This window comes from Orycteropus afer, unplaced genomic scaffold (assembly GCF_000298275.1).
Source record: "Orycteropus afer afer isolate SDZICR_OR568_19922 unplaced genomic scaffold, OryAfe1.0 scaffold00047, whole genome shotgun sequence".
In the NCBI taxonomy this organism is placed as follows: domain Eukaryota; kingdom Metazoa; phylum Chordata; class Mammalia; order Tubulidentata; family Orycteropodidae; genus Orycteropus; species Orycteropus afer.
In genome coordinates, this window is record NW_006921634.1 from 8,713,539 (window position 1) to 8,725,566 (window position 12,028).

The following is a 12,028-nucleotide window of genomic DNA, read 5'->3' on the forward strand; positions in this document are numbered from 1 at the left end:
ATGTCTTTAGGTCTTTGAATATGCTGGTTCTTCTGGCTGGAACAATCCCCAATCTTTTCCATCATCTCCAATTCCACCTACTGATCTTCAGTACATTTAACTTCCCCTCTAAAACCATTTCTGACAACCTCCTTCTGCTTGCTCCCCACCCCCTCCAGTACAGGTTAGTTGCCTACCTTATGTGCTCTGTGATACCCAGTAGTTTCCACACCATAGCATTTAATCATAAGCATTCCAATTGTCTGTTTGACAAGAGTCCCTGGATGGTACGAACAGTTAAGAACTCAATTTCTAGCCAAAAGGGTGATGGTTTGATCACACCCAGAGGCATCTCAGAAGACAGGCTTGGCAATCTGCTTCTGAAAAGTCACAGCCTTGCAAATCCTATGGAGCAGTTCTCTCTGCACATGTGGGGTCACCATGAATTGGAATCAACTCGACAGCAACTAACAAACATTCATTTGACATCCTCAGTGGGTTCTAAGCTCTTTAAATACAAAGACTGGCTCTTGTTCATGTCTGCATCCCCATTGTAAATTAATATATGTTTATTAAGTGAACTAAAGTGCTTATCACACCCTGTATGTCTGATTCTTTTACTCTAAAGCTCCTTGAGTATAAAATTACTTGATTTTATTTTCCCCTTTTCTATGTTCCTTAGCTTATTAACTAAGATGGTTAACTAACTAAGATGCCCCTTTATTTTTTTCTTTGGTCAGGTGGTTCAAAGGGAAATAATGAAGGTGTTAGAGATGAGGCTGTGGTCTCTTAGTAGGCAGCATGGGTTTGGATTAGTTGTTGAGTGTATGAGCTATCTGAGAATGATGGAGGTGAACAGATAAATATCGAAGCAAGGTTAATGCTTGGGTAGTGTGTGGGGAATATTACCTTGCCTTTCTTCAAGGCTACTTAAATGTGAAAATGGGAAATATATTTTCAGTTTTCTTTTTAAAAATCCTCCTTTCTGACATGCTTTATTTCAAAAGCTAAACCTTAGTTTTGAAACTATACTTTGGCTTCCAAAACTGCCTAAAGCTCTTTTATCTCTAAAATCAGTTTGGACTTGAGTTGATTGAAGTTCTGTCCACTGTTTCTAGCCCTCAGGGCTGGGTAATATTGGTTTCTTTTGCTGGATTCATATTCCCACGGTGTTGGTGGTTCTAGGCATTCTTGGGCTGGGCAGGGCTAGTTACTTGAGGTACTACACATTTCAACTGTCCAGCAGGCTGGTAAATCGAGTTTTTTCTGCAGCACTTTGCATGTATGGAACTAGCTTCTCTTACCACCAGGGCACCCTTATTGCTGCCACATAAGTAGGCAAAGGCAAAAGGCAGTAAATATAAATAGAAAAGAAGGAAGTCCCCATGTTAGGCCAACAGGTATGTGCAGTGAGCATCAGGAGAAAATTTTACCGCATCAACCAGCATCTGCTGCTGGAGAAGAAGTTGCTGTTTCTGCTCCATGATCTGCCTCTGCAGAGTCTGTTTCTTTCCCATCAATTGCTGATTCAGCAGTGATTGCTGGGAGTTCATGTAACCACTTCCAGGGTTTGGATTTGAGCAGGAGGTGGGACTTGGACTGGGGCCTGTGTTCTGGCCTACCACAGAGTGCTGATCCTAAAGAAGAGAAAGGGAGAGAAAAGCTACTGTGAATTAAAAGAAAAAAAATGCAGTATAAAGGTCATAAGTTTGGATTCCAAACATTTTTCATCCTGTTAGAGATCAAACAGTTAACAAGGTGCAGCTCAGAGAATTGCTTTTTAAATGTAGAAGAAATCATTGCAAATTGCAGCATCCAAACCATCTATGTTAATGACATGAGGGCACTGGAAAAGCAACCGTGAAACACTGATGATGGAATCTCCAATGCTGGAATGTGACTGTGGGACCTCCGGAAAAAACAAACAAAAAACTACCATCAAACATACAGCAACCCTCTCATTGCTCAGGGACAAACACATCATGGAATAATGAATCCATGCTTTTCCTTAAAGTTAGTACATATTGTTGCTGAGGCTAAAATAAAAATTCCGTTTCCATTCTTGCATTTAAAAATTGAATATTTTGGCCAGAAGAGGCCTTGTCCTACTTTCTGTGATATGAAGCCTGTGAATTTCTGTTTCACAAACACTCTGAAACTTGGAAAGAACTTCACTTCTCAGGGACTTGTTAATTTTGTTCCCTAAATCAGGAATTTCAGTTCATTAATCAGTAAAAGAGCAGTCAATCAACTGACAGTGAAAAAGTGCAGATTAAAACTCACCTTGCACATTAAGTAATAAAAGAGTACTGATGAGTTCTTATTGTAATCTCAAATCCCTAACAGTCTTCAGGCATTGACAGATCAGGCATGACTCGGGAGGGTAGGAAGCCAAACCCAGTCAATAACTGTTTCCCAGTGATGTGCCTAGGATTAAGGTGGGTACTTTTGGGGTTACAAGAAGACTAGAAAACATATTCCTCAGTTTGGAGAGTTGATCATCTAATTAAGGGAGAACACACTCACATGTAAAGATAGAAAAAAAATATTAAATCAAATTTTAGATTATGAGATATAAGCACAAGTCAAGGATCCTCACACTTTAATGACAATTATTTAGGCAGCAGGTTATGAGGCAGATGATTCTTAGGCTGTAGGTAGAGGTACCTGCCCAGGGGATTCTGATGCTCATTGGTGCTTAAGGGAATGCACTGAAAACATGGGCACAATAAACCCAACTCTCATTCCCCACTGGAAAGTGTAAGATAACAAGAAATAAACAGGTAAAGCTCCTCCCACGATGGCAGAGCACTAGCACCCATTGCTGTAAAGTGGATTATGATTTATAGCGACCCTGAAGAACAGAGTAGAAATGCCCCACAATGTTTCCAAGGCTGTAAATCTTTAAAGAAGCAGACTGCCTCATCCATCACAGAGCAGCTGGTGGGTTTGAACCCCCGACCTTTCAGTTAGTAGCTGAGCCACCAGGCCTTTTTTAGTAGTAGGTACTCCATATATCGAAATTATCTTGCCTTTTATTCCCTTTCCTTTCTTTAGTTACCTGCAGAGCTGTGAAAAACAAAACAAACCAGCCAAAGCCTGGGGTGGTAAGATCTTGGCTTTTCTTTAGTAAACCCTTGGGCTGGAGAGTTTACAAGCTGGAAAGCAAAGGGATATAAAATAATCCTAAAATGACTATCCACTGAAGGCTAATTACATTCCAGTCCCTGTGCTTAGTGCTTTACATGATTTGTCTCATTCAATACCCCCCAAAAAACAGTGAGAAGACTAGTATTATCACCCCAAAGTTGCAGATGAGACACCTGAGCTCAGAGAGGTCACTGAACCTTTAAGTAGTAGATGGAGAATTTGAACCCAGGTCTTTCTGTTCTCAGAACCCTAGTTCTCAATCATTATCTAATACTGCTTCTCAGCTGAAACAGGAAGCCTTGAGAAGAAATATTTTCTTACTTTAAAACTGCCCCAATCCATCAGTTCATGCAGCAAATGTTTATTGAGCATGCTTCCCAGGTTAGGCAAGTGGAAAGGAGTGTGTTGGGGAGAAGATCAGTCAGCAAAGTGAGGACAGGGCAAGGAGTTCACCTCAACAGTTGCTTTAAAATAATTAATCTCTGAACTATATACTTTGAGCAGGTTAAAGGAACCACCTCTAACACATCAGCACCCTCATGCCCAGTCAGTTCTCTCAACTGAAATCAACCATGACTCTTGGAAAAGATTCCATCTAACGTGTCTTATAAACCACTAGGAATATGTATGGGCCTGGAGACAAGTAGTTGGTAGTCATTCACCGAATGGTAGTAGAGGAAGGTCTGTGAGTTGAGCACTGTTAGAGGGAAGTAGAGATGGAAATACATGGCAGATTGAAGGTGAAGCCTTTGGGTCCAGACTTCAGAAAGGAAGCAGAACCTAGGACTGGGAGAAAGAGGAGTCAGAGAAGTATCAACACAATCAGAAGTGATGTTTGAGGAATTCAAGGTGAGAGGCAGTGTTGGCCCTCCACTCTACACCTCAACCAGAATAGAAACATCCCTCTTTTTCTCTATGATATATTCTGGAGTTTTATGCAGACTTCTTTTTTTTTTAAAAAAAAGTCTGAGAAACATAAATAAAAAAGATGTAATGCACTTTTCTTTCCAGTCTTCTTTGCATGGCCTACAGTGGACAAGAGCATGAGCTCTGGAGACAAGCCTGCCTTGGTTCATATCCCAGTTCTCATAGCTGTGTGATCCGGGATAAGTTGATTCACTTTTATAAACCTCAACTTCCTTATCTGTAAAATGGGAATGATAATAGTACTGACTTCATAGTGTCCCTGGGAGGGCTAGAGGATATAATCCAATGCTTAGGACAGAGTAAGCTCATAATTATTTGTTATTTTAACACAGTAATTTGTTTTGTTGTTTGTTTATGGTGAAGCAAAGGAGACAGGCCTTGCAGACTGCAGAAAGCTGTCTGTGTCAGCACTATCAGAAGTGTAATAGACTCAAGCAGCTGCCTGTGGGCTCAGTACTTACCCTCATCCTTCTATCTAGAAGAGCCAGAGGATGAGTGGGCTGTCATTCTCAATGAGTTAGTTGTCTTTTGGAATGTGAGTCTTTGATGGGGCTAGGAACTCAGCTGAGGACTCTGATACTTTGTTCTTTCCTCTGCTATTTTTAAACATCCAGTTGATTGGTGAGTAATCCTTGGGGAGTTGAGTTGATTCTGACTCAGGATGACCCCATGTGTTACAGAGTAGAGCTATTCCACAGGGTGTTCTTGGCTGTATGTAATTTCATAGAAGCACCTCGCCAGGCCTTTGCTCTCCAGTGCTGCTGGGTGGGTGCTAACCAGGGACCTACTGTATGAGTAAAGCAACAAATAGGCACCTCTGTGTCCTCATTTTTAAAATGAAGCAAATTGTATTGAAAACTTAAGTTATGTAAGATGTAATTTAGAACACTGCCATGCACTTAGTGGTGCTAGATAAATTTTAGTTAGTAATATTTATACGTTTTTCTTATTTTTTGCTCTCTATATATGTATCAGAGATGTTTTAAATATAATTATCTTTATTAAGGAACTTATGGTGTAAGTAAAACTGGTTTTCAGATGTGGTGTTTGGCCCCATGATGTTTTAAATGTAGGCTGGGCCCATTTGGCCACAGTCATACCTTGTACCACCCCACCGATTTTTCCTGATTTTCATTACTGGCTTAGCTCATGTAGGCATTTGAATTTGAGATGACCAACTTACTGTTACGTGGGAAGATAAGATACACAAACACCACATATGTACTCAACTGAAGTTAAGACAGTTAAAAGAAATGCCTGATAATTTCCATTAGATGGTATGATACCTATTGATGTTTTAAGATTAAAACTCACATCTAAGGGTGCCTATTCTAGTCTCCCAAGCATCCATCCATTCATTAATGCATTTGACAAATAGTGGCTAAGGCACTTGACTGCTAACCAGAAGCCTGGCAGTTCAAACCTAGCAGCCACTCCTCGGAGGGAAGGTTGGGCAATCTACTTCCATAGTGATACTGCCTTGGAAACCCAAGGAGGGGTCACTATGAGTCGGTCCGACTCGACAGCACATAACAACAACAACTTGTGCTAGGCACATTTCTATTTTCTGGGGACTAAAGAAGTATTCAGAAAGGGAAAAAATGAAGAGAAAGAAAAAGTTGGACAGAATGCTCAATGTTGGCAGAATTGGTGAACTTCACCAAAACAGTTGCCAGATAATTCTGGAAAACCATCCTCTTGCAAATTTTAGAAAAGATCTGCCTGCCAAGAAAATGTCACTGTGTCTCTCTTTTGGAAATTTTTAGAAGATTTTCTTTAAAACTCATAGCTTCTACCCCATGCGCTTTACCATGTATATCACTATATGTATTCTTTCAGTTCACGATTAAGTAATATTTGGTTTTTCCCACAGTTTTTGCCCTTATGTTAGCTGTGAAATACAAAATACCTCCTTACACAGGCTTTCTGTCATTGCCAAGATGTTGTGCAAACTTTGGTACATAAAATATTTTGAAAGAAAAATCTGCTCTGATACATTGGCTTTAATTTCCACATTTAGCCCCGTTCTTTGTTTTAAACTCCGCCCATGTAGAACTTGTCTTAATAAAAAGCATTTGTTTCTCTGTCAATACTCACTTTCTCCTCAGGAACATGTTAAGGCCACGGTAAAATGGGCATGTCCTCAGACAGTTGTGGAAAGTGTGTGTAGTGAGTGTGTGTATGAGACAGAGACAATTAGGTGATTTCCATTGACAGAGTCTTTTATGTATTTGAAAACCCAATTTTCTATAGAAATTGGAGTCAAAGATTGATTTCGCTATGAGTCGGATCCGACTCGACGGCACATAACAACAACAACAAATAACAACAAAGCTGGCACAAATCATGAACTTAAATGATAATTCATTTTTTGTGTTTTTTTTTTTTTTTGCTGTTTCTACCAAACTATAGTATTTGATGCTAACTTACAAAAATATTTTTCATACTATCTCCTGAGATTTAGTATCAGTTTATATTTAATATATATTCACTGATAGTATTTCACATGTATATGAGTATATGTGTATGTGAGTGTATGTGCATTTGAGATTCTAAAGTCTCTTTACAGTGTCAAGGAACTCTAGTTATGTAGTGGATAAGGCACTTGTCTGCTAACCAGGTCAGCAGTTCAAACCCACCAGCCGCTCCATGGAAGGAAGATGGGATGATCTAATCTATTTCTGTAAAGATTTACAGCCTCGGAAACCCAATGGGGGGTTGCTATGAGTTAGAGTTGACTCAATGGCAGTGAGTTTGGTTTTACAGTACTGAATAAGGCACTGCAATAGAGAAGAAAGCCAGTGCTTTCTTGGTTAAAACTTCTTGATCCTTTTAAATCAAGTACAATACTGCTAAACAAATGTCTATATTCTTTTAGATGTTCCTTGAGTACTAAGGTGTGCCTGATCCAAACCATGGTATTCTCAATCACCTCATATGTACATGAAAACTTGACAATAAATAACGAAGACCAAAGAAAAATTGGTATTGGCAAAAAATACTGGATATACCATGAAGTCCTAGAAGAATGAATAAATCTGTCTTGGAAGAAGTACATCTAGATTGCTCCCTAGAAGCGAGGGTAGTGAGACTTTGTCTTGCTAACTTTGGACATATTAAGAGGAGGGACAAGTCCCTGGAAAAGGGCATCATGCTTGGTAAAGTAGAGGGTTACTGAGATGGACTGACACAATGGCTACAACAATGGGCTCAAGCATAGCAACAATCGTGAGGATGCCCCAGGACCAGGCAGTGTTGTGTTCTGCTGTGCATGGGGTCACTATGAATTAGAACCAACTCAACAGCACCTAATCACAACCATTTTTTCATTAAAGTTCTGCCAATAATAAAGTTATGTCTTTAAAGGTATCATCTTCATTCTTATTCTTTCATTCAACAAGTAATTGTTCAGCATCTAGTATTCATCATACATATAGAAAACGAACAGACCTGTCACGAACCTAAAAGGACCACATTTGTAATAAAGATTTCTGAAACAGAATGTCTCAGTGAGATAAGACTTTTCTCCAAAATGCCATCCCAATCAAAAGGGTTTGGAGATGTTAATTTCAACAAGTGGTCCCGAGCTTGTGCTAACACTCACTTTGACCATCCTTTTACTCTAAAGCTTTTGTCTCCCTCATCAGGATTTCATCTCCCTGTCCCTAACCAACCCTAGTATTTAGTCATCTCATTTTTGGTATTTCTTCCTGAAAACATGAAAAAAATTACCCAAAATCAGTAGTAGTAGTATTCAGAATAAGTTCATGTGTATATATTTTTAAGTCTCCATCCTAGTAATCTGTCACTTAAAAGGAGGCCAGATCGCCATTTGTCATGAATATTCTTCACAGAACTGCTATATTTTAAAGAATTTTGGACTCAGCTCTACATACACTAGACTCTTTAGCCTAAACATATTGCAGAGTTCCCATCCATCCATCCATCCATCCCTCTCAATCTACCATCTATCTAGCTATCATCTATCTATTTATACAGTCTAGTTGACAACCAAAACAGAAATGTTTTCCAGCACATTCCTGAAATATAATCATTAAATTTTTGCTTAAATAACAGAAATATTCTTGATGTATCACTCTACATACTCTTTGGAATTCCAAGCTGTTGTTTCTAACAACAGTTTAGTGAAGAAAATGCTAAATAAAGATCTTTGCACATGATAGGTTCCCTTCGTTCACTCATTAAAATGAAAATAAAAACACTAACCCCAAATATTTACTAAGCACAACCTATATGCCAGGGATTTTGCCAGGCACTAAGGATACCAAGATGATTTGGACTCAATTCCTGCTAACAAAGGCTTTTACCTCCAAAGGGAGAGACAGTCACACATTGTTATGTGGGTAGTACTGTACTAGGGCTATGACAGAAACCTATGCAGTCTGCTGGAAATCCTACCCTTTAGCTATACTTTTAAGTTTCCCAACTGGACCCCTCATGGGCATTTTATCTCTCAGATTGATCTCAAGGATGTTAAGAGACCATTTGGTAAATCAAGTATATGATGGCCAAACCTTTGAGCTGGAGGCAATCAAAACATGCTCATAGGTAACTGGCAGGTGTAAGATTGATTACGTTTATAGGAAGCTGGATGCCTGTTTTAAAATATGGAAAATCTGGGAAAAGATTGCTTTCCCTAGAACTGTAGCTTTGTTACTTTACTGCTTCACTATTTTAATGACCTGTTTGTGGATCACCATGGGAAGTACTAACACAACACGGTCGCAAACTATGTCTACAAAACCTGCCAGAAAATTCAGGGAACACTTGGGCCCTTTTAAATAGGCACTTCTTTTCCTGAGAGAACAAATTACCTGTCCTCTCTGTTACTAACCACATTTCTCTCAAAGGTAGTTTGAAGCCCTTTAGAAAAAGTGTCTCGATTTGAAAATTGGAAACAAACTCCTGTCTTAAAAGCTTTTTTTTCACTATATCCACTTCCTTAAAATTTCAGGGATAAATATTTAAAGAAATAGTAAATATGAAGAAACTCTTTAAATCTCAGTATGGGCCTGGGCACTGGGTCTTATTTTGATAAGATGTTGTGGTGGTTATATTTGTGTGTCAACTTGGCTGGGCCTGGTTGAGTGGCTGGGCAGCTGGTGGTAGTTATTCCCCATGATGAGACTGGCAATCAGTTCCATGGTGGGATCCACCACAAGCAGCTGAGTAGTTGCTTTGGGAATGTGGTCTGCTTCCTGTATATAAGAAGCAGCCTTGGGAATGGTCTCTAGCCTATGGCACGGTTGGACCCTGCATGTAGCTGTGTCATTGTTCAGCAACCTGCTATGTTCTGCCAACCTTGGGATTTACAATGGAATTAAATTAATGGCCTGCTGTACGGTTTGGTAATACTGGGACTGTGCCTTTTTACTTGTCAACCTTGGGTTTGTCAGCCTCAGCAGCCAGCAGCTGTCTGAGTGAAGAAATTACTCCAGCTCCAGTGGGCTAGGAACAGGAGGCAGAGCTGGACTCCAAGATGGAGGGGCTTTCACCCAGCCCCTAGAGCCTGGCACTTTGAACTTGGATTTAAAGCCTCCACACTGTAAGAGAATAAACTCCTGTTTGTTAAGGCCATCCCATTTGCGGTATATATTCTTGTCAGAGTGGAACTAGGTAACCAGAACAGATGTCATGGTCCAAATGTGAAAGATCTTTTAAAAAGATGTTAATCTAATAAAAATACTGAGATTACCATTTTCTTTTAATTTAATAGGATGCAAGGGCTCTGTCAGACAGGACTTATTTAAGCAAAATGTATGATGGGATCCAAATAAACATGTCTTAAACAAGCAAACAAATGTATCATTGGTTTTATTGAAGTATGACAAAATATTACAACTCATTAAATTTAGTCTGTTTTACTGTGAAACCATACAGTTTTGTGGGCTGAGTGGTGACACAGGAGCTTTCACAAAGCAGATGAAGTTATCAGGCAGGTATTGTTCTCTTAATATTTTTTTTTAAAAAAGCTCAAAAGTATTTCTCTTGTTCTGGGCATCTGGGTAAAATGGCTCTCTGTTTCGCTCAACTTATTTTGGAAGGGGTATCTATAATGATATTTTCTCTACAAAAATGAAGTAATGTAAGTTACTTGAGATCCATGAGAGTACTTTGGCATGGGATAACTGCTCTTTCTTTTTCTTGGCTTCCAGAGCTAGGCATCTGCAATTTGCAAAACAAATTCAAGATAAAGTACCCAGCTGGGTAAATTTGTACAGTACATCTCAGAAACTGGTTTGCCATTCAATCAATCTTTCTTTTCTCCCCTTCTCTCTTTCCTTCTTTTCCTCTTCTTTGCCTGTCTCAGTGAACTAACTGCTCAACTGTTCCCTGGGCTGTTTATTCATCTTCTAAAAAAAAAAAAAAAAAAATCTGCTGATGAAACCATTTATTTATCTCTATGCCTGAGAATCAAGTTGCCTTAACTGTTTCAGATTCTCTGCAAGCTGGCAGGTCCAGTTACTTCAAGATTCCTAGTTATTTATTTGGGGGATGGATAGAAAGATGGTTGTGGGTGGCTGAAATAATCAAACAATTCTTATCTGACACAAAAACAACAATGAAAACAACAAAACAAGTATCAGGAAATCATCCAGCAAACAGCTTTTAAAGAGAAAGACTGAAAGGATAAAACATTCTTATCCTCAGGTTGCCGGCTCTTCCAGTCCTCTATTTCAAGGGTCAGCAAACCATGGCCCATGGACCAAATTCAGTCTCCTACCAATTTTTGTAAATAAAGTTCTGTTGGAACGCAGCCATGAGCATTTCTTTACATATTGTCTATGATGCTTTAACACTACAATAAAAGAGGTGAATAACGGTGATGGAGACCTTATGGTCTACAAAGCTTAAAATAATCACTCTCTGGTCCTTTACAGAAAAAGTTTGCTAACTCTTACTCCATTTGGCTGTATTAGGCAAATAATGCTGTTTGAAAATTTTGCTCTTTTACATTAAACTGAAAAAGTAGTTTAGAAAAGTTTTTAGGTGCCGTTAAGTCAGTTCTACCTAATTGTGATCCTTTGTACAACAGAATGAATCACTTCCCAGTCCTGAACCATCCTTATAGTCATTGCTGTGTTTGAGCCTATTGTTGCAGCCACTGTGTCAGTCCATCTCATTGAGGGTCTTCCTCTCTTTCATGACTCTGTACTTTACCAAGTGTCTTAGTTGTCTAGTGCTGCTATAACAGATATATAACAAATGGAGAGCTTTAACAAACAAATTTATTCTCTCACACTTTAAGAGGCCAGAAGTCTGAAGTCAGGGCACCTGGTCTAGGGGAAAACTTTCTCTCTCTGTTGGTTCTAGGGGAAGGTCTTTGTCTCCTTTTAACACCTGTGGATCCTGCATCCCTTGGAGATCTCCATGTGTCTTGGCATCAATTTTCCCTTGGGTCTAGGAGGTTATCAAGGCAGGGACTCCAGGTCCAAAGGACGTGCTCTGCTTCTGGCTCTTCTTTCTTGGTGGTACTTAGGTCCCTCTTTCTCTATTCACTTGCCTCGCTTTTGATCTCTTGCAAGATAAAAGGTGATACAGGCCACACTCCATCGTATCAGGGCTGTGACTTGAATTAGGATGTTGCATCCCACTCTAATCTCCTTACAACTGATTGGCTAATCACATCAGATCACGTCATGGGGGATGATTACATCATTAAATAACCGCTAAACCACTGAGAATCATGGCCCAGCCAAGTTGGCACACATTTTCAGGGGACAAAGTTCAATCCATGATACCAAGTATGATGTCCTTCTTCAGGGTCTGGTCCCTCCTGATAACATGTGCATTTTAGCTGTACTTGTTTCAAGATATATTTGTTCATTCTACTGTCATGGTATATTCAATATTCTTCACTAACACCATGATTCAAATGCATCAATTCTTTTTTGGTCTTCCTTATTCATTATCTAGGTTTTGCATGCATGTGAGATGAATTGCAGAAACA

General features: G+C 39.4%; 1 protein-coding gene across 1 annotated transcript in view; it reads right to left on the reverse strand.

Moving 5' to 3' along the window:
• The window catches only part of MAML2 (mastermind like transcriptional coactivator 2), a 465,694-nt gene that overhangs the window by 9,785 nt on the left and 443,881 nt on the right, over nt 1-12,028 (reverse strand). The window contains exon 3 of the mRNA XM_007938077.2: nt 1,413-1,616. Coding sequence (XP_007936268.1) covers nt 1,413-1,616 — 204 coding nt within the window. The remainder of the gene's footprint in view (nt 1-1,412; nt 1,617-12,028) is intronic.